Source organism: Triturus cristatus, chromosome 2_2 (assembly GCF_964204655.1).
Source record: "Triturus cristatus chromosome 2_2, aTriCri1.1, whole genome shotgun sequence".
NCBI classification, from domain to species: domain Eukaryota; kingdom Metazoa; phylum Chordata; class Amphibia; order Caudata; family Salamandridae; genus Triturus; species Triturus cristatus.
The window spans coordinates 216342796-216366763 of NC_140582.1; the positions used below are offsets into that span (position 1 = coordinate 216342796).

General features: G+C 43.9%; 1 protein-coding gene across 2 annotated transcripts in view; it reads left to right on the forward strand.

Annotated features, from left to right (window-relative positions):
- Positions 1–200: 200 nt before the first annotated feature.
- Positions 201–23968, forward strand: part of PALM2AKAP2 (PALM2 and AKAP2 fusion) — an 843707-nt gene continuing 819939 nt past the window's right edge. Inside the window, exon 1 of one of the 2 annotated variants that reach the window (XM_085641250.1) lies at positions 201–465. In XM_085641250.1, coding sequence (XP_085497376.1) covers positions 421–465 — 45 coding nt within the window. In that variant the 5' untranslated portion in view covers positions 201–420. The remainder of the gene's footprint in view (positions 466–23968) is intronic. The other variant, XM_085641251.1, reaches the window with a different exon arrangement.

A 23968-nucleotide genomic window follows, 5' to 3' on the forward strand; every position in this document is an offset into this window, starting at 1 on the left:
TCAACCGCTTGCTGTTGCTGCATGTCTGAAATAAAAACAGACCGCCTGTGCCACTTAGGTAGACCCTGACTACGGAATTCCATCTGTTCCCCCCCGCCACTCCACCACAGGCTGTCGCACCCCACCCCACCTCTGGCTCGTGCCCGCAGCTCCCGGGAGCCCCCCTCGCCACCCCTCGCCCCCAGAGGAGGAGCGCGCCGGCTGAGGCCTCCAGTGCACACATGGCCTGTGCGGCGGCGGCCAGCTCCGGCTAGCAGCAGCAGCAGCACAGCTGGGCGGCGGGCAGCCCCCTCCCCCCGCAGCCCGCTCACTCCCACAGCAGCAGCGCAGAGCCTGCTCGCCGCTCCGGAGCCTCGGCTCGGTCTCCCAGGGTGACAGCAGTGTTTTTGCAGACCGCTCTCGGCGCGTGCTCCCTGCAGGATGGCGGAGGCTGAGCTGCACAGGGAGAGGCTGCAAGCCATCGCGGTGAGTGCCTGCTTCATGCTGGGTCTGCGGGTGGGGCCGCGCATCTGGGGTTTGCCCCCTCCCGAGGGGGTCCAGGAGGCGGAAGAGCACCTGAGAAGTTTGCAGCAGCTCCTCTGCTGCTGCTTCCTGGCTGCTGCCGCTATATTGGTGTGATCTTGGGCTGGCGCTGTGCATCTCTTGCCCCACCTTGACCTATAGTGAGATCGCGTCTAGCATTCAAGGTGATGGGGAAGAATCGATTAAGAAACTGACGGGGATGACAGTGAGGAAGAAGGGTGGGGCGTGGCGCGTCTGATCAGAACTTAGTAGCACAAAAGCGTCCCCTTCAGGTATAAGAAAGCCCCCATCGCATTGATGAAGAGGATGAGTGTAACACAGCGCGAGCACAGCACCACCCATCAACTGGGTATTCTAAAGGCACGTGAACACCCTTATCAAAACACCGATTGCTCAGACCAGCCAAGAATCTAGCAAGTTTAACACATTTACTCGTATGCCGTTTTATTTAACCTGTCTAGCTTGTTAAAGACGTGTGGGCACATGTGAAATGCCGTACAAACGTTATGAATGTATTAAACAATCCAGCGTAGGTAACTGAAATTCGAAAATATACCGCGTTTTTTGGATAGAAAGAGATATTCATGGAAAAATAGTTACAGGTGACGAGAGAAAGGAAAAGTGGGAGATGGGGGCGAGAAGGGAAAGCGAGAGATGGGTGCGAGAAGGGAAAGCAAGAGAGAGAAGTAGAGACAGACGGAAAGAGAGAAACAAAAAGGAGAAAGAGAGGGGTGTAGAGAAACAGAGAGGGGGAGGTTTAGAAGGAATGCTAGAGACAGACAGATGCAGGGGGAGACACACAGGCAGAGAACGAGCGAGTCAGAGATACGTGGAAGATGAAGATGTAAATATAGAGTAAAAAGTAAAGAGGGAACCAAAGAGCGACAGAGAGAGATAAATACAGAGAGGGAGAGAGAGTCAAAGAAGCGAGAGAGGGGCTGGCTAAGAGAAATGACATATGCATGCAATGTGTCACATTCTCTTCTGACGGATGGGGGGCACGGTTCGTGACAGTCGGGGTCGCACGGTAATGCAGAACATGTGTTCCCGCTGTGACCTCTGTGGGGCTCGTTACCTCCAGAGTTGCCTCTGTGACCCTCGACCTTTGGCTGTGAGGTGCTGGGTATGGCCTCCAGTTCTTTTCTCCAGCGCCACATGTCTGGTGTTGGGCCGCGTGCAGAAATGCCTCTGTATGGCATGTGGCTGTTGAGACTGCATTCCGCAGACTGTGTCGTGTGTGCCCCGTGGCATGACGGTGCCAGGCTGAAAAGCGCCCCATGTGTCTGTAATGTGAGTTTGGTGTCACCAGTAGAGTGGAGTGAAGGGGAGTGCCCGGGCTGTTGGTATTCAGTGAGACTTTGAAGGCTGTTGCATATTGCAAGCAGTGCAGAAATGAAGACGCGTGACATCTGCTGTGGGCTGTCTGTGTTCTTTGAGGTTCCCTGTGAAAGCACGTGTCCTCTGTACACTCCGAGCTCGAGGCAAGAGCAGCGTTTCAGAAGCACGAGTGCAGCGGTCCTCCCCACTTCTCCAAAGCAGACTGTCATCCGTGTTCACTGCTGGATTTTGGTTCAAACCACAATAAAGTTTTCATATGTTGACCCTACTCAAGCTCTGCAGAGTTTGCCCAATTCTCTGGTGCATTATCAATCACAGCGCAACTCCTTTTCGTAATAAAAAACAAAAATAGCAGCAACTTTATAGAATAAACTGGAAGTGGGGTGTGTGTCTCTGCAAGGAATCAGGTCCTTTATGAGTGTGCATCGCGAATCTACCCTTGAACACCGGTGCTCCATTTTCACTATTGCTAAATTGGTTATATAATTGATAGGCCCAGGTGAAATGTAAATGGCACCTGGACAATTAGCAAAGTTCCTGAATTTCGCATTCACCCAAATTTGCGAAATTTCTCAAAACTGCACATTAAGCAATTTTGTCTAGTTTTCAACTGCTGCAGGCTGGTTCGTGTAGAAAAAGTCTTGCCAAGAGACATTTTCTCCTTGAATCTCGCTCTTGCCTGTGCCTCACTTGATTTTGTTACACAAGGTATGCTGTCTCTTGAACACAGTCTTTATGTTTGTCTTTGACCATGTACAGCACTCCACTGCCATTTGGCAATGTTCACTACTGGCGGTCGCCAGTAGATAGTTTTAGTTAGGACCGTGTTTCCATAGGAAATCTGAAAATTCTATTTTGAATAACTTTGGCGCCGGTTGACGAATCCTCGCGAAATTTTCAAAACTAATGGGGCGCTCTGCTCAGCTCCTACCCTGAAAGTCTCGGGGGGATTTGTCAAGCGGGGGCCGAGAAAAAAAGGGGGTCCCAAAACGCATTTTCCCCATGCATTTTCCCATAGGACCTTTAGTCGAAGGTACAGCCCGAACGGCTGAACAGAATTACTTGAAATTTGGCAAAGAGGTAGTCCTCAGGTCAGGGATGTGCCTTTTGCATATATGGAGTCAATCTGTTCAGTAGTTCCTGAGAAAATTGCAGTAAAAGCACATAAATATCTATAGCCGCGCACCGTGCGCGCACCCTAACGTGCGTGAGCGTAATTCTGATTGGTGGTTACATGTCAGTCAACGTTCGAATCGGTCGAAATCAGGAAGTGTCGGCCGCCATTTTGTTTGTTTTGAGTGCGAGAGTGAAAAAGGAAGGTGGCGAACGTGAAAAGGGGGCAGGGTAGAGAGTTCCTGACCCCCTAGCCTTTGTCAGGGGGTCCCTGAAGGACCCCGAAGGCAAAAAAAAACATTTTTATCTTTTTTTTAAAAATCGCGGGGTGCGCGCTCCGTGCGTGCACGGTGAAAAACCATACAAAAAAAAGATAAAAAATTTAAACGTAGTTTATTGTAAAATAAGTATATAAAAAATATAATAATAAATACATAACTTAGCATTTAAAAAACCGTACAAATTCACTGAAAAAACCATAGGTTTCACACACGTTATAGTTAGGAATTAGCATTTAAAAAACCTTGCAAATTCACTTAAAAAACCATAGGTTTCACACATGTTATAGTTAGGTGGACATTTCACTCGTAAAAAAACAATGAAATTCCCCCGTTATAGTTAGTTGAGATAACTATAACTCGCGCGACCGCCACTCTATCACAAAGATGATGTCATCAGTGATGTCATGAGTGAAGCCACTGACCATGTCAAGAGTGATGTAATATGTGAGGTCATGAGCAGAGGATTGCGGGCGCGCGAGTTATAGTTATCTCAACTAACTATAACGGGGGAATTTCATTGTTTTTTTACGAGTGAAATGTCCACCTAACTATAACATGTGTGAAACCTATGTTTTTTTAAGTGTATATACCTTGGTATTATATACAGACAAACCTCATTGTGCTCCAAATGCGTAATTTCACACAAGTTTCATGAATTTTTGCTGAACAGTATGCAATTCTGCACACACCACATAATAATGGATTGGTCTGGTAGTCTCATGGGTCCCCCAGCCCAGTCGCTGGTTTGAAGCATTGAATGTGTACCAGGATGCTATTGGGAAATGGCACACAGCAGTTTTTTGCCACTGCTTGTTCGGTGACTAAAGAGTAAGTGTAAGAGGATATTCGACAGTAGAGCCATGAAACTGTATGATGTTTATAACTGCACTTAAGTCCTTGTGAAAAGCTTAACTAGTAAAACCTTTTGCGTGTATGTTTTACACATATGCACAAGTACCATCCCTGGCACAAATGGTGGATCCTGATTCATTGGGCTAAGCAGTGGTGATTACACCCACAGAAAGCACACGCAATCTTGGAAAAGCAGCCAGGACAGAAGACATGTCACCCGTAAATTTAGAGTTGGGATGAGAACATGGATGTTCCAAGTGGAAGGGAGAGGAGCTGGCCTTTGGAAAAAATGACAAAAACCCATGCAGTGAGGATGTTGTTGGTATTCACAATCCTTCTCAATGGATTTGCACACCCATTTCTCACTTTTAATGTTGATGTCAAAAAGGCTGGTGTAAGTGCAGATATAGGATGTGGAAAAACAAGTAAACGTTTCCATAGTGATAAAGGGTAAATGGGGAGTGATTTATACACTTGGTAAAATATTTTCCGGGAGGAGAAAAAAAAAAAGGTAAGATTCAACCAAATCTTAACTTTAAACTGGTGGAATATCTGCCTATTGACAGCCTGCCTGTTTCAGGTTAGGCATAGGAATAGAATTAAAACGTTTTTGATCGAATTCTATGGACGGATAATATTATTTGATTGAGCGTATGAGAACATTTATTTTGTAATGGGATGCAAACACTCTCAGCAATGTTGTTTTTCTGTCCTTAACATGTTTGGTAACTTTATACATAAATATATGACTGGCCTACATAAACTATTTTTGCTTAAATATTAGATATAAACATGTACTATCTAAATGTCAGTGATCTACGGATACTATCTACGTATGATTACCATAGAGCTACATATACCATCCAATGTGCATGACACTGATCTACATATACTACTCACACATACATGTTACACATCTACATATAGTATGTAAACGTCATTTATCTACCTGTCATCTAAATGTACACGATTTAGCTACAGATTCGATCTATATATAACTAAACACAACTGTTTTTAACCTGCATATACTATCTACATATACTTGCCGTTGCACTATACGTCATGTACATGTCACCTTTCTTCATGTACAGTCTAAGTAAACTTGGCATTGAGCTGTACCCTTTCAACATGTGATGTCACCGTCAGTTTTTTCATTGACTGCCATGCATTGTGAGGCGCATACTTGAATTTTATCCAGTCCACAACTGAAACAAACCTAACTCCCACATCCACTCCATAAAACCTATCTCGGTGATTTTGTCACACACATGCCAATCAATGCCAAGTTTGACGTGACGGTTTTTGAGAAAGAGTTAGACAAATCCATTGTGATGCTCTGAGCGCTGATAACACTCCCCTTTTATGTCTTCCCAACAACACCCTAATGTACTTTGGACAAATTGTTACCAAATCAAACATGCAAGGCAAGGCCCGCCCCAGTTATGTTTCATTTCACCTTTGTTGTGGCTGTGTTAATTTTGTCCCTAATTTAATGCAGCTCAAAAAAGGGATTATTAGGAATATTGAACTCTAGGGTCCAACTTCAATTAAAAGTGTACATTAAAATGTAAACAAAAAGATTCAGCCCAGACGCAGTATTTTAAGAGAATTGGGCACTTAATTGGGCAATGGTGGAAGGAGATATGGTGCACAGCGTAGTTACAAACTTTAAAACCATGAAATGTAGCATGATTTTGTTTTTACTTGAGTGAATTTGTGTGATCTTGGGCAAATAACATGTTTCCTTTACACGTGAAAATTAGGACATCTTACAAACTGAATACACACCAGTATTAAACTAGTTTAAAAAACACACACACAAAAAACAGAAGGACCAATTTATTCAGTCAAGCAAAGAGTAACTATTTTACAGTGTTTTGTTTTTCAGATTTGTATTTTTGATCAAACAGCAGTAGATTAGCTGTTTCATACTTTATCCTTTTCCTACCCCTACCTGCTTGCAAATGAGGCTAAGTACTTATTTTGGGTGACCAAACACTTGTGCTTGCTGATTTCTATTTCAAGCCTACCTTACACTGAGCTACCATAATTAAAGTATGTTTTCGGTTTTCTAGCTTTCTGCTAGAATTAACTCCTAACCGCGTTCTTTTAAGGGGTCAATGATGCTTTCTGCGCACGACCAGGGCTTTAAAGTGGGATCATTTGAAAGTTGGTGTGGGGGGGGGGGGGACTCTGAAAGGTGTGTGGCCAATATAATTAAGAGTGTGGCTTAAACGATAACTACATTTTTGTGATCCTTATAGCGTGCCACCCGACCGGTATTTTGGTACAAGATTAAGTAAAAATGTGAAAAATAATCAGGAACTAAATTACTGTTATTGAATACCTTAACGTTGTTTACATTAATTGTACAGAAATGGATCAGTGGTATTTGCCAGTGAAATTAAAGACATGAATAAAGGCCAGACAGAGACCTCTTTCAATGTCCATTTTTAATTACTAAGTGGTCTGAGACCTGGAGGGACCTAGCCCACTTAAAGTCCTGCAGTGAACTTGTTGGGAGTCATGCATATGCCTTATTTGACAACACACTGCAAGTTAGCTTGTGCACACTTAAAAATGCAAGTGCCAGACGTTCTTGTAGAAACCAGGCTGTGGGCAATCGGTGGAATTTTTGGCAGGTGCTTATTGTGACTCCTGAGTTATCTGACATCACCAAGGATTCCCAGCTGCGCTTCTGATAGGCTATCCACAATCTTAAAATAAAATGCTGGCTTTTCCTTCATGTCTACATGGCCTTAGGCCAAGCACATGTTGCTAAAGAGCCGGGATTTCTTTTTAGCGCATGATTTTGATTCTGTATGCCCCAGTGTGGATTTAAGAGCAGGTTTGACGTCTTGGAAGGGCTCATGTCGTTTCTGATCTAGATTTACTATTTTTGTTTAAAAGGGGTAAAAACCCAGTTTTTCAAATGTTTTTACCGACAATAACATGCAAAAGGCTGAGTCATACAGGTTGCAGCCATGCTTTGCAGCAGCTGGTGCTGGTGACAGGAAATGATACAATTTGCAGCCATGATGGAACATCCGCTTGAGCAATTACAGATGGCTCATTGTGGATTTAGTGGTTAAGCACATGGGTTATAAACCTGAACAGCTCCCTGTTGCCTCTTGGCTAGGCTGCGTTATACATTTACAAAGCGTGCACACATACAAATGCATACATACCTACTGAACTATTCTGGACAAAACCTGGACATTTTATTGATCGCTAATGATGTATCTTTTTCATATTTTATTTATGCCAGTGAAATATGCCTTGTCTTTATTTCTGCTGTAAGCATGGAGACTAATGTCTAAAGACCCAGGTGCCACAATTGGACCCAGTTAACACAGTAGATTGTAAACTGGCATGTCCACTGGGGCGGGTAGAAGCAGGAGCCTCTCGTTGCGGACCAGGCCCAAATCAGAGTTCTGATACCAGGGTCCAGTGGATCTGTGAGCACAATGAGGCAGTCTTTTGACTACATAAAGCTACTTTATGGGAGCTACAAAGATTTTCTCGCGGAATACCACATTTAGGGTCTCATTCCTGAGTTCACCAGGCTTAGGAGGGAGGTTATTAGGAGTCCGGACTCCAGAGTCTCCAGTTTCCATTGGTTTCTCCACTCCTAAATATGGAGATTCCAAGTTATATTACTCAGAATAGGGAATATGGTTGCCATCTTACCAAGAGAAAATTATCGGCCTTTTGTTGCTGTTTTACCGGTCTGCAAAGGCCTGGATATGATACTACGTAGGACTTTAATATGTATTCATTTGTAAGATCGCTTTTCTGCCTTTGTTTACTATAATAGTCAGGGATCATTGACGGAGCTCTAAAACACATCTAAAAGTGCTTTATATTCAGTGGCGGCCACCATAAACGAAGGATAGTGAGGTGGGAGGCGTCGCACGGGTGGGGAATACAATTTAAAAAAATCAAATGTGCCTTTTGCCGCCGGCCGCTCCAGCGTCGCATCTCGTTGCGCCACCTCTCATTGCGCCACCTCTCCTCTTCCTGCATGCTGGTCACAGCAGCCCCTGAGACAGACTCCCTGTCTAATCCCCGAGCTTGGTCTGAGCAGACAGGAAAGATGCCCTGCTCAGACCAGGGAGTCTGTGGGGTTACCCCAGCCCGGCTGCTCAATGCAGCTGGGCTGAAGAAAACCTAAGTGCGCATGTGTGTTTTGGTTGGCCTGAGACGGTCGGCCAAACACACATGAGCACTTAGGGAGTGGAGTGCACTAGCACTCCTCCTCCCCCCTCCCATGCCTAAGCCCCGACTCTCCCAACACTGCTGGCTAAGAGCCGGCAAATGTAAATTAAAACGAAGCAAGAACATGGTTTTGTTTTACATTTGCTGGCTCTAAGCCAGGCAGTGAGTCGACGCTTCTCCGCCATTGTGGAGGAGCCGCCTCTGTTTATATTTATATTTGCTGTTTGAAGTATGTACAGACAAGGGCTAAAAATACCAGCTTTAGGAGATCATGCTTATATTTGTACCAGGTGAACATTAAAATACCGGTATAAAACCATCCAGGTGGCAACCCTAATAAGGAATAACGAGCAGGTTCGGGAATACCAGGTTCAATTCAATTTGTTGCACATAACTGGCAAAAATCTTTACCCATTTACCACTAGCAAGGGGGGAGGGGCTCTCCAAAGTAGGTGGAGGGGAGCTTGCTGCTTGTGTGTTGTGCAGGAGGAGGGTGATTGCGGCAGCAGCAGCCCCCTGCAGCCCCCTTCCCACCGCAGTTCTGCAACATGCGGACCTGGTAATCCCAGGCCCTGATTCACCGGGCAAGCTGGGATGACACAAAATGGTATCCTCGTCCCACCCACCGGACAGAGATAGCCTCTGGCCCTCTCGTAATAAATGCCTAAGTATTATCGATGTATAGGTAAATAAGAAAGGCTGAGAAATTTCTAAAGTAAAACATGGCTATTTCTACCTCTCAGTCCAGGCATGACGATCCTTGATATGGGAAACAAACCATACATGCCAACATTTTTCAGAGTACCTGCACTTCTATTTTTCCATTCCAAGCACTGATTTAAATAATAACCGGGAGAATGTAATTCCCCCCATTGACTTCTATTAAAGCAGAGACAATTTCGGTAGGAGACAGCCAAAATAAAGCAAGTTTTGCTATAAAAAATCGAGGGTCTCCCGTCTGAATTGGAACTACTGTCATGTATGACACACGCAAGTCCTGCAATACATTTCAAAACAATTTGGAACTCTTATTGAAAAGACCAGTGTTCAATGAAGCGCGTAATGACGCAACTCCTTTTTAAAATGCACCTCGTGGGGTCTCTTGGTTCATTTACTCACGTCATGTATTTTGGGCCTGTGCCTTGATCACACAAGACCTAACCGACCCCACTCTGCAATGGGCATTGTGAACCATTTAATACGTCCAGCCTCGAATAATCCGGCGGCCGGCTCTAGAAACCGTGCATTGTTAAAAGTGTTGACGGTTTATATCTGCGCTGTTGTGTTCCCGGTAGCCCTGGCGCGTGCGCTGTTGTGCTCTCGGTAGCCCTGGCGCGCGGCGAGCAGCTCGTGCCACTGTCGAAGCAGCTCGTGCCACTGTTTTGCTAAACCGCAACCCCTGGGACAAATGGCGCCTTCTGTGAGGGGGGAGTGCCGCAGCACGTGCGAGGGCCCTGACAGGACCTCGTCGAGACGACCGTGCCATTAGCGGCTAAGCCATGAGGCCCACATCCTGTTACAGACACGTCTAAGCCCAAAAGTGTAGATGTCGACTAAACCGGTAACCAGCGGACGGCGGTGTGTAATGTGAAGGCCTTGGCAGCAGACCTCGGCGGGCCGAAATGGAAACCAAATGTAGGGGAGGAAGGGTAATCCGTGGAGTCAGACGCAGTCTGAGAGCAGGTTTTCCATCACAAGAGCGGGAGAACTCAGCGCTGACAAGAAGCAGACATCCGAGCTAGAGCCCAGAGATACCTTTTAGGCCAGTCAGAGCAGGGTTTCCCCTTAGGTGTGTCTGTGTCATGGGCAGTGGGCACAGGGCGCCTGCACCCGCCGGCGACATGGCCTCCAAGGTTTGTAGCAGCATGATGTGACAGAGAAGCCGCTGCTCCACTAATGGAGCAGCAGAAGGGGGTGCAGCGCCCCCCCCCCAGCACAGAGAGCTTGACAGTAGTCGAACTGGTGCGTCTTGGGACGCTTGAAAGCAAATCTGGCCAGGTCGGCACAGGGCAGAAGCAACTGTACACCCACTGACATGAAACAGATCCCAAAATAACTCAAAGCTAAAAATATATATTAAGATAGTTAATTGTAATTGAGCAGCCTCGCCATATCACATTTGCACCTATAAACCCATAATTAACATCTGTTATCAGCATCTAGAAGTCAGACAAATGGTGGAGACCAATATTAATAATAGTAAATAATACTAATATTTGTTGTTACTATTATTATTTCTGGTGTTTTCCTGTTCAGAGATGAATTAGGTAATCATTTAGAAAGTTTATTAAAAGTAATAAATGCAGTTTTTGAACGTCAGTCTGCTCATAATACATTGATTTCTGTCAGCTTTTATTTAACCTTTACTTTTTTATTATGTACTGTGGGTACTTCATCCCTTTGATAATGGTGTGAATCGTCCCTAATTGTGTAATGCCTAGGGATTTATATTGCACACTGATAGGCTGCAAGATACCAACAATTTATATGAATCATTTTTGTTATTCCACAGGGTGCTTCATTTGAGTAAATCCTGTCTTTCTTTTCTCCTGGCACACGGTTCCCAGTGACAGCTGCACTGAGACGAGGCACACTGCACTAGAAAAGGTAGCAGGCATTGTGCAAGTGAAGAGTAGTGAGCTGGGATCAGAAGGCGCAGCTGTTTGAATTCTCTTTCCTAAGTTTCGGTTGCCCTGGCGGGAACTTTGAGTTTGCAGAGTCCATTTAAGACCCTGATGAGCCCACCATGTGTGCAAGTATTAGCATTTGTATGCCGTCAACTCAATTGAGAAGCAACAGAATGCTGTATATTCACGATGGTATATTCATCTTTGAGTTATTCAATTATATTTCATATGTTTATGGTTTTGGGCGCAGGGAGTTATGCAATTTGTCCTCTATTACGAAGTAGCTCACAGTTTTCGGTCAGGTTCTGAAGTTGGCAGCTAAGACACTAGCCACATCCCCTCCACGTAGAAATTTTCCTTCACTGTTCACTTGCACCAATTTTCCTGGAACAGCTCCATGGAGTCGCCACGAGTGCTGCCAACAGGCTGGAATGGACCAACAATCCCTGCCTCCCAAATCCCCTTTAATTATCTGGATTCTGGGAAGAATCAGTGCCTTTGTTTTTGCAAATCGAAGCTGTTATTAACCAAGAATGCAACACCTGAAGCCAAAGACTGCCTCTGAAGAACAGATTATGACTGGGCTTCAAAAGACTAAGGCTTGATCATGGTGTGTCAATCTAGTTTCAAGGTGTAAGCCAGCTTCTGTGTGGATCCTGCATAGAGAATTGAAACCGCTGAATATCGGCCAAATGATAGCTTAGTGTACAGACCTGAAATAAGAAGTCTTAGAGAGCAAACCGAAGGTCAGGTTGCTAAACCGTCTTCATGCTCCTTTGGTGGTGCAGCGGGAAGTTTTATACCTAGCTTTTTAACTTTGTTTATTGTTGCAATTGAAACATCATCAATAGAATTTTGGAAATAGTGTTCTTGCACTTGTTATCTGTACTGCTGTGAGCTGCTAGCTGCAGCTCCATTTTGAGTCATCAGAGACGCTCCACATCTGAAACCACCACTTCGGCCTGTAGATGTATTGGATTTGACCAATGCCTTTTACAGCAGACAGTGCCCATTGGAAGGTCAAGCAAGTGTCATTCAGGGAGGTAATAAAGTGCATATCAACTTCATGTTATGGGATGTGGTTTTGACCCATCACATAACAGCCATTTAATTGGCCCATTAAATCTATTGGACCAAGAAGTGTGTGTGTTTGCAATTGCGGAGTTGCCCACAGAGGGTCTTTCTTTGGGTGTCCATTTTTTGACAGCCCAAGTCCAGAATAGTGATTCTGTTTTTGTGGTGGGTGATGGCGCTTCCTTCAGAATGCAATCTAAAGACACCGAGGTCCTGCAACTTGGTGATCAAATCTTAGTGTGGGATCAATTGTCTTCTGATGTCTCAATGTGGTTCATTATATATAACAGGTGAGTAATAGGGTCCGAGGGAAACACACGACCTGCCTGGACAAATCCCCCAATACTTATGTATAAACAAAAAGGTCCAGGGGTCTGAGAGACAGAGTAACAAAACTAAACACTGAAAAATTATAACATGTGTGATACACAAATCACTATCTATACCAAAAAGTCCTCAAAAAGAGGACAAAATCCCATCACCCACCATAGTGGCATGCTTCATCATGTGGGATCTCCAAATCAATGTGGTTCATGCCATGGCAGTGTGAGTCCTCTGACCCTTTGCAAGCCTGTATTGCCTATTTTGGGCAATCGATAAACCAATGGTCTTCTTGGCCTTGTCCTAAATGCGCAATGATTGATTTTTCCTGAGAATTTGTCGAATGTTTGCGTGAGTTGGAGGATAGAATGTATGTGGCTGAATGCCAAGTTAAATGTTTTTTTACATTGACACCAGAGGCGGCCGACTGTTTTTAAAATGTTTCTGCATAAGTTAAACATCTGCATGAGGCAGTTTCTGACAATGCTCAACATTTGTGCAAAATTCCCATCAGAATACCATGTAGACACATGACCCCCAACGCACCTCCCAAACTCGCAGCTAAATACTTTATTTTAATTGGTGAAAAAGTGAAGGTTCTACAAACATAAGTATATATTTAAGACCTCATTAAAATAAGTACCACAGAGTAAGGGTACTGTAAAACATGCTACTAATATAGCAATATGAAACCACATTTACATAGCATTGAGGGCGGAGCGCTCTCTTTTCCCAAGTGTGGGATGCTCTCCATATCGGGTTTTTAGCTCACAATAATATGCTTTACCTTATGCCACTAACACTAGAATTATGTGATTTTGCTGCTGCGGCTTTTTCCACATAATTATGGATTTGCTGCCTTTGCCACATAATCCGCAACATAATCTGCAGATTTTAACAAAAATAAATGTTTCTAGCTGCTACGAATCAAAAGCCACTATAAACCGGCCTCTTGATTCCTGGATGCAAAAACCTGATTCCTCAGGGCTTCATCCAACAGGGACTGGTCTTGTGTGACTCCGAGCATGCACTACCAGTAACCTGCTCCTGCAGGCCAGTGCACAACATTTTTGCCATGCTCTCTGCCTGCCATAGCGCTTTCTCTGTGACTCTGACACGTAAGGAAAATACATGTGTATTTTCATTTCTGATATCTGATCCTGCACCAGCACACTTGAAATCCCATACATGACAAGGGACTCGATTCAGGCATCAATAGTAGTCAATGAGATAAATACATTCTCCCAATTATTTGTTTTTAAATCTCCAAATTTCATTTTCTGAAATGTTGGAATCTATGCAAAGGTGACTGGCAGGCGAATGGTCATCTTTCTGATGCATATTGCTGTATTTGGGTGTTAAACTGGTAGTAAGGAGGGTACAGCTTTGCCAAGACAGTGTTAGTATGTGGAAAAATGACAAAATAATAAAGTAATAATATCACAAAATATGCCGCATTACGCAGCATCATTTGCTTTTTCTTTCAAATTAATTTAGTCATCCCTGCCAAATAATTTAGTCCTACCCTAATGCATAATTTCAGATGATCTGTTTTATGCCACTGTCTCCTGTTCACAGATGGTGGTGAATAGTTCCACTTAATCTATGTGGAGTGCTCCCAGTTTTCACAGTCGAGGGTACTGAGTCAGAGCATGGTAAATTGGGCTGCCGAGGATCACACAGGTGGTAGAGGCTGAGATTAGTACTACGAGTGTTTGGCTCAAATGATGGTTTCTTAAATGCATCTTGGCTGCTCGCCGTAGAGTGGGCACCAACGAACAGCCCCCCTCCACTTCCTCTCTGGTGCCACAGAGACTTTCCTTACATTGACCTAATTTCATGCTACTAGTCTAGACATTACACACCCTTTGCTAGTCCCCTTGCTTTTCCTTTACACCACAGAAACAATTAAAGGCCCGGGCCGCAGAGGGGGAGCCTTTATGGGGTTTACGAAACTCGCAGCAGAGCAGGGCTCTGCTCCAAGCCACTGCTCTTACCCTGCATGGCGGTTCTGCGAGGGAGCGCTCGGGTGTGTTTACACAGATGAATTTAATGTGGCCCCCTTTCATTTATCCGGTGAGTGCGGCAAGAGCCGGGCCTGCCCGAGAGCGGCTATTCTTAGCCGCACATGCCAAATCGGCTGCAGCTCTCAGCAGGGGCGGGGCCTGTTGAGGGAAACAGGCCCGCTCAACTCCTCGGGTTTCACGTGTGTAGCGTGTGTGAAGTCTTTTATGCTGGCTTGTCAGTCGAGGAGCCATTTTAACGACCTAAGGGGATGTATGTGTAATGAGATTTTATCGCACCGCGCAGTGTAAGCTCGTGCTCTGAGGCTCTGTTCAGAAGGCATGCCAATAGACCCGATTCCGGCGGGAGAGATTGGATTTTGGAAGCCAAAGTTTCCTTTTTTTTTTAGCTGTCTACCGCCTAAAATTCCTTCTGCTTAAATATAACTCAATGGGGAGAATACATTCTCCAGACTTTTTTCCAAAATTATTTATTTTGTCCCCTTATCAGTAAACACTTTATACAATAAATATTAGAATAAAGAACTTTAAAATGTGTTTGACAGTTGCCCTAATCACCCCGGACTGATAATTAAAGTAAATAGTGGCCGAAAGTGCATGTTTAATATAAATACAGACAACTTTGTATAAAGTTGAACTGAAGAATGATATCCCATCTTTCCAGAATCTTAAAACGTGAACAGATGGGCAGTATTTTTCTGTGGGAAGAGTGGCAGCAAGGCCTTCTTTTTGCGCTGGTGGTGTCCGGTGCGACAATCACTTTTGACGCCCCCCCCCCCCCCATGCTTCGTGACCGCTTCCTCGAATTCTCTCTCTACCACTGGCCAAAAGTGCCCCTCATCTCTCCAATCATAAGATATTGCTAAACACAGGGCAACACCTGAGGTCAGTGCCGCCCTCCACAAGTCAGTGTCCACTGCTGCTGCACCGGTCGCACTGCCCTAAAGCCAGCCCTCCCTCAATCCTCATAGTGAACAAAACGACGCTGATTAACATCACTCCCCTTCCTTACGTGTTTTCAAGACATGCTTGTGAGTTCAACAGTTTCTACTGGAACTAATATGCCAGGAGGGGGACTTCTGTAACACATTTTCAGACCATGGCCTTGTGTTAGCTATGATCCCCTTCAGTATTTCAGAAGGTACTTCAGATACTTGTGTGACCCCTACCATGTGTGCCTAAAGAAAGCCGAGTGGGTATTTGCTTATTAGCATGGGGATATGTCGTAATGCAAGTGAGGCAAAACATTTGCATGTGTGCCTGCACCATAATACAGAGGGCGCCGTTTGGGAAGGGCAAATGGGCCGCAGCGGCACAGAGGGACCAACCTATAGTGGGGCACAAACACAGACTGTACCCATATGTCGAGAGCAGTGGCGTTACTAAACTTATTTGGGCCCCCCTGCAAAGTACATGGAGGGGCCCTCCTCTGGACTCACTCCGGAGTTCATAGGCCATTGTACTGTGCTGAGAGGGCCCGCTGGAGCTCGGTGGGCCCCCCACACTGTTGGGGCTGCGGGGGCCTTTGTTATGCCACTGGTTGATAGTCCTTGGCCACTCAAAAACTAGGCCAGATGCTTGAGCACAGATACTGATATCACAACAAGACCTTCACTGTCAGTGTCCTGCAGTGTTCAAACATGTATTCAGTTAAACCCCACACCTCTAGGAGTAGCAATAGAAGCATACATCCTTACCCCCCCAACCACCACACCCAGAGTGTCACCTGGAAATCTCCAAGTGAAAGTAAACAGGTCCACAGTATTCCTGCAGATCTCATAATTCTGATCGGACCGTTAACATTCATTACTGGGACCATCGTGATTACAGAGGGAATCATTTCAAGCCCCAAGTAGGCATTTATTCAGTGCTCAAAAAAACACACAAGATGATGGACGGAATGTTGCACATTGGCAAAACATTCACCCCCAGCCACAGATCTGTGTTTAATCCATCGTTATTTTGCTCACCACGCCACCCCAGTTCAAACATGGCCATATGCAAATCAGTCTTGACCCTGTGCCTCATGGGAACAGTCCAGCCCGAACTGCCAAGCCATGTCTTCCCTGGACCGGAATCAAGCATCCTAGGACCGGTTTCGGGGTTTCAACCCTCTTCAGCCAGGATAGCTTGACTCCAGTGGCGTAGTAAGCGCGGGACCCACGTCTGGGCATACCCTTCCCACATAGGGTGAACAGCAAAACACACAAGATGATGGACGGAATGTTGCACATTGGCAAAACATTCACTCCCAGTCACAGATCTGGGTTTAATCCATCGTTATTTTGCTCACCACGCCACCCCAGTTCAGACATTTTGTGTGTTTTGCTGATTTATTCCGTGCTCACCTGATTCCATCAGCATTTCTAACAGTGCATACGATTCTGCATGACTGTGAGTAGAGACAGCCATTTTTTTATTTGTGACACACCAGTGCACCAACTCTCAGGCTCCAGGTTCTATCATGAGTGAGTGAGACAATTTCTACAGTCAATAACTGCTTACAAAGCACCATCAACCATGAGCTTCGCTGTTAAATGACCTTTTTGTTGACAAAACACACGCTTTCCCTCTTTCCAGACCTGGTAATATGTCTAATATACTGTACTTGCTTCTGAACAATGAGTTTATTTTGAGTTCTGTTGTGCCTGCAGTTAATGTTCCAAAAATGGCTTGTTTACAAAGTCGTTTGATATGTTCACGATTTCCCATAATGCCTTTAATATATTTTTAGCTATATATTAACCTTCTGTACATGAACACAGTATAGGGCAATATAGAAGGAAGTGCTAACTGACCTGAAAGTACCAGAAAAATATTGTGCTTAGGACATTCCTGGACAACATGAGGAGTAAGGCTAGCTGGTTGATTAATTTAAAAAAAATCTGGCCTGGGGGGCTAGATTCTAATTTATTTGTGAAGTGTTTCACCCCGGTAGCTGGGTCACATTCGATAAGTGGAAAATGAAGTTCCGCTAATGTTTAAACAAGGAAAAAGACTGGCCTTTCTTAGCGATTAACTTTACATTGCTTACTAATCTTATACAATTTTGTTTTTCATTGTATGCGGGACTATGTGTATAAAATGACCTTTTCCTGCAGGGTCTTGTGGGTCATATGTGGTTTTGCTTTCTATAACAGAAAGGAGGGCAGTCCCTCCATCAATGTGTACTGGCAGAGGAACCTGTGAAGGTGTTTGCAGATCAGTGCGAGAGGCATGATATTCAAATGAATTTTACTTTAAATGCTAATGAGCTCTTTTTAGTTATTCAAATTTAAGACATACCATCTGATTCATTTCAGTTTGTGTGTCGAAGTTGATTCTCCTGCTTAAGGTATAATTCGCGAAATGTTTTGAGGCTTTTTGAAAAGGTTAATGGTGAATTATAAGGATTTGAAATTTGTAGTAGCAAAATTGGTCATTGAAACACAGCTTAGGTTTCCAGTTTTCATGGGTAACCGAAGTGCCATGCTGCACCTTGCAGCTCGATTAGATTGTTAATACAGCGCATTGGGAAGCGACCTTAATTGGATCATCACCAAAGTTTATAAAACAAGAATAAAAAAATGTGAAGTTTGGAATTCCTTGTTGCTACTGCAGGCCTGGCTTGCCAGGGTCCCCAGCAGGAAATAAATCAAAGACTTTTAAGCTCCATCAGTCCTCATCAATTTTTTTTTATTCCAGTAGAAGTCTAAACATTACCAACAATAACTTCAGTGAAAGACATTTGCATCTAATGCCTATGCTTTTTTGCCCTTCTGTGTTTGAACGTCTCTTCAAAACACAGTTGCCGGTGGTCCACATATGTTGACACTACGTAAAACACATACATAAATAGATATTCACATTCCAAGTCGACAATAGTAACCTTTCTTTCATCAGGATCCCCTAGAGGATAATGGAGCGATGTTTTGAGTTACGCTTCTATCCATATCAAATGTACCCATTTCCAAAGAGCTCAATGAGAGCGGGCATGCATGTGAGCTACCAGCATATCTCTGTGACACACGAGTGAGAGGAGTATAAATAATGTACAGAATAAACCGTGCTTGATCCACCGGGGCTTCCAGGCCCCTCCTCAATTGTGAATCAGAGCAGGGTATGGATTAAGAAGTAATCAATCCTTTGAAGCCGCATGAGCCATAGGTCTGTCCCATAAGGGAGATCGGGTCAGCACACGGATAATCTCTAGCTTCACCCACTGGTCTTCATTGTTGTATATGAGGTCAATGGGATCAATGCAGGAGGAGGCGTGAGCTAGAGATGAGACAGTATTTATAGACTGAATACTCCTGTATTATCTTCTGGTAGACCAACTCATTTCAGATTGAGTTCTTGAACCATAGAATTGTGGCAGGCTCACCGTCTGCAGGGACGAATTTCTGCTGAGTGGTGCTGAGGGTGTCTTAGACTAGAAGAGCGACACGTGAGAAATCTTTGATTGACTCTGAGCCCGAGTCAAAGTCCACTATTCTGGCCTGTGTCATCAACAGAGGGCCTTTATAACCTTTGGGACAAGCAAAATGGACACGTGTAATGCCTACACAACAACTTGCCAGAGGTGAAAATACTCATTAGCACATTTCCAGTTAGAGACATTGCTTTTGAACTGACAATTGTGCCAATTACACATTGCCAAAGAGTACACCTTCGGACACAGATTAACATACTTCAGGTAGCCTTGGTTGTACAAGTGTTGTGTTTAAAGTTTCATAGAATTAATGGAACTTTCGGAGTAAAGTTGTAATGACTGATTGAATAAACCATGTATTTGGACAGTCTAGGAGAGCTGAAGCAAGTGGTTATTTTATTGCTACATTTAATCTTTAAGGGTAGAAAAAGTAACTTGATTAAAATCATTTGATTCAATGGGTGTGTCAAAGTAAAGCGGATGGAATTCAAGAAGAGGCATATTCACTCACCAGCTGTGTCACAGTTTTGCTCAGTGAGTGTAGCATCACACTAGCAGTTCTAACCGCCCAAGCTCCCCTGTCTGCCTTTACCTTCAGTTAGTGCCAGCTGCGGCTCCTCCGCTATGGCGGAGGAGCAGCGCCCCCCACCAGCAGCCCAAAAAAATCAAAACTATAACACTAATAAACCCTTGTTTATTATTGTTTTATTTTTGCTCTCCGAGCCGAGGCTTGGGAGCGGGGCCAGGGGGATAACAAGCACTAGGGGGAGTGCTTTGCACTATCAGTGCTCATGACGGTTTGGCCGGCCTTCTCAGGATGGACAAACCATCATGCGCACTGAAGCTCTCTCCAACCCGAATTGCGTTGCCGTGTTGGAGAAAGCAGGCACAGGCTTCCAGTCTAATTGGGGGCGCAACTCAAGGGCGCTCCGGCTAATCCTGATGTTGCTCTCATCCTGCCAGCAGCATGAAAACAGTGTCAGGCTTGACCGCAGTGGACTCTGGGAGCCTATGCCTACGGTGGAGTGCTGCGCGATGCAGCAGGTAAGTGGTTTTTTGTTTTTCTTTATTTGTCTCGTCATTCGTCCATCCTCTATCACCCCTGCCACACCACTGTATCGAGACATCTGTCACTATTGGGTAGTGCCACCATTTCTATGCCTCCCCTGAAATTCGGAGGAGTGGCATAGAAATATCCCACTTATTCGACAAAAGTCTGATTTACCACTCTAATGCCAGGCCTTGAATATTTTAATATTTTATTTATTTATTTTAGGTATTTATATAGCGCAGACATAACTGCAAACGCAGCGGAGGGCTTTACAGAGAACATGTTAGAGATACAAATAACATGAAGAAGTTAACAAGGTGTTGGGGAAAGGAAAGGGAACATGGAATTGCAACAGAGAATGGGGCAGTACATTTGAAGAGGTGGAAGATTAGACAGGAAATGCTCTTTGAAGAGATTAGTCCTAAATGAAAGGCTACATGAACTTATTCGGATGGCTCCAGAGATGGAGTTCTAAATTGTGGGGGTCAGGAAAGACATGGCTTGGTTGATGGTTTTCCTTTTCCTTTATTTAGAGGTTTCAAGAAGGAAGTCTGTTTTCCCTCTGTGGATCTTTCACCATCAGTTGTGTGGAGTTTGTCTTTGAGGTAGGACAGAAGACCAGCGTGCATGACCTTGTGTATAATGCAGGCGATTTTGAAGTTAATGTGGGCTTCAAGAGTCAGTGTAGCTGTTTACGGATAGGGGTGGTAAGGTCTGACTCTGACTTTTATTGCATTAGGTACGTGCCAGGCTGCTCCTATCTAGGGTTTCTTTGAAAGGTGCAAATGATGACTACAAGAGTCCGGCAGGGAGAGCATTGCCTCCCTCGATGAGTGAAAGGGCCAGGCATTAAACAACAACCCTTCAATCTTCATGGGTGAAACAGAATTTGATTTTTCTTTAGAGGTGTAGTTGGTATGTTGCTGATTTGGCCAGCTTATAGATATGTGCGGGTAGGTTAAGGTTAAAATCAGTGAGGAAATCAAAGAATTTAGCGGATTGTACTAGAGAGGGTTGATGTTTATGGAAGATGGTAGTTGAGCTCTTTTTGAACTTAGGCAAGGGAGTTGCTTGTATGGAGTACAATGAACTCATCTTTGGGTACAATTTGAGAGAGGAAGCAGGAATTGATGTAATTGTCTAGTGGGAAAGCGTGAGCACTGCAGCACTTTCAGTACACAGGGAGACAGAGGTGCCAGTGTACATGTGTGAAGTACATTGTCAAGAGAAACTGTGAGTCATTGATGGGCATTGAGCTTAAACAGATGCAATGCAGTTTCATCACTAATATAGGGCAAGTGGGTTCTGCGTTGTGATTGTGTTCCCCCTTCTGAAGGACACTTCACCGACCCCCAAAAATATAAATGTGTGCTGTAGCCACGCCTTGAGAGAAGTTAGAAATTTAGATCCCGGGTACATAAATCGAAATGTCGATTAATGTCAGATCCACATCAAAATGCAGTTTGACTGTGTTATGCCTGTCCTAGGGTTTAAGAACTACAACTAATGCTGCCTGCTCGATCATGTGGGGTGTCAATTTTGCATCTGAAATCCACAAGTGGGGTACGCAGAGGAGGATATAGGCTGCGAGGTGGCTTTGGACTAATTTGTACCATGTATCTGAAATCAAGCACATTTTACAGAGCTGCTGGAAACCCAGACATGTACTGTGTAAACACGGGGACTATTTGTATGGATTCATAAATATGTAGCAAAGTGAGAGGGGACTACAAGTTTTTCGCTTCCTGTCAGACTTGCTCTTCTCTCTCTCTTCACATATTTACACAACCCAACCCAAGACAGTTCTTTAAAAACCGTTGGTACACTCTGCCATTGCTCACGCCTAAAAACGTTTGTTACATACTTTGAAGAGTCTGTTTGCCAATTTGTTCTTGATGTTCAGAAAGAGCAAAGGCACATTTTGACATTTGCTAGGCACACCAGCTGCTGCTGGCCGGCTAGCGAAGTACTACAGGAAAGCCTCTTAGACTAATTCCGCGCTCGGTGCGTGCCTGTCTTACAAATCCTTTCACTTGCAAGGGCACGGTTTTTATGTGGCTTTTGCACTAAAACTCCAGCTTAGGAATATACTTTTATCTCGCAAGAAATCCGCTCGTAAACTATTGCACGGCGAATTATACGGCGATTTCTACCATTATCCTTTTAAATGCTAAGCTTGGTTGCCCTACGGTTTCATCCTTGCTGTGCGTGCTCACAAACTAGCAGAACATGGACAGCAGTGGAGAGATCCGTGCAGTGAGATCAAATTTGCTTACCAAATGTACCATGTGGTACATTTGTTTTAATGTGTTTATCTACTTATCGGTTTAATTGCATAGAGCAGTTGTTTAAAGTGTACACCAACTGATAGCATAATCAGTACATCCAGAACGCATAAGGAAATATGAGAAACTGAAAATGTTCCTTCAGCCTCCTTTTGAAGAAAATAAAGTTGTAGAGGAGCGAATGGAGGGATGGAGGGATTCCACAGATGAGGAGTGAGTAAGACAAAGGGATTTGACAGGCTTGCAGAAGGCTTCTCATCCTTTGGGCTCCTCTGAGGTTCGGTGACTTGTTATGGCGCTCCTCTACTCCTGCTTCGCCCCCTGTGAATTCACTCCATTGTTCATTCATTGTGGTAGGGAGTAAGGGGGCTTTCCTCCCTTTTTGGGGTCTGTGACTTTTGATACAATATTGACGTATGTCAATCTTGATTCTCCGTCTTCTTTACAACCAATGGGTTTCAAGCCACAGGTTAGTTCTGGGACATGGGGAATTTCAATTCTTCATTTTTTTGCGATTTATAGTACTTTCTGGTCTTCACCTCTGGAACTATGGTTGCTCTTTTTTCCCCTGAAGGCACTAAATGAAGCAGTCTGATATTTTGCGCAATTAAAATGGTTACGTATACTCAAAAAAGTATGCTGCTGACATCAGTTGTTTACAGGTCAATTCTGGTGTCTGATGTAGCTTGCCCTAATGGCTCTAACAAGTCTATAGAGAAATGTAGTGATAAGCAGGAAGCACAAAAGGAGGAGGCACTATGGGCTGACATCTGTAAAGGCTTGGCTTTGTCCAAGTTGAATTTTAATGTGAGACGTTCACAAATGTGTCATTTCATTTTAGCTTGTTGTGGATGCCTTTATGGATGGCGAACCTGTTACCTTACACTTCAAATTTGCGTTTGGAGGCATTTTGGTTGTTCTGCAGAATTTGAGCCTTCTATAAGGTCGGCAGAGAGAGGTGGTGACGTTTCAGGATGAGGTTTTCCATTTTAGATTTTTTCTTAATCAAATAGAGCTGATTTGAAACTTCATATAAAGTACAGCTTCATTATTGAGTTTTTTTTTATATGGATGAGTTTTCTCATTTTAATGCTACTCAGAAATTGTGTATTTTATGTTCTCTAACTGTACAGAAAATCAGGTTGTTAAGCAGTGGAATTCCTCTGCAGACTGTAGATGATTTGATTTTATATCAAACTTTCCAATACCATAGGATAACAATTCTGGACAAATATGATACGTTGTGTCATCTTTACAAAAAAAATACAATAGATTTTGCCTGAGTGTTTTTCTTTCTACTCCAATCGTGTGCTTGTAAAAAAACATAAGTGTCCAGTTGTGCTATTCTGATGAATTATAAGGGGCATATTGGCTTATAGTGATTGTCCAATGAATTTTCGGTAGAAATGGTTCAGATGTTTAGATTTTGACTCGTCAACATTATGTAAGTACTATGTAACCCTTTTTGTGGCTTCGTATTGTGATTAGTAACATGTTTTCAAAAAAGGAAAACATGGAAACATACCTAAAGCATCAGATATGAGTGGTATGAAAGTGGGGTCATTTATATACAGAACTTAAAAACTAAGGCAGCAATTCGTGAGCGCTGTAAATGTATTTATTAGAGAGGAAAAAAGTGAGAGAGATAGAGAGAAAGAGAGAGAGAGAGAGAGAGAGAGAGAGAGGCTTGATTTAGCAAAACTAGCAGAATATTAATCATTCTGAGAAAATAAACCTATTTGATTGAGACTCTGAGGTGCATTGCGCCCGTAAGATTGTATCCTAATTCGAGGTGGCATCCTGCTCGGTACATGAGCACTTCAATGAAAATAGAAGACAAGCATTGGCATA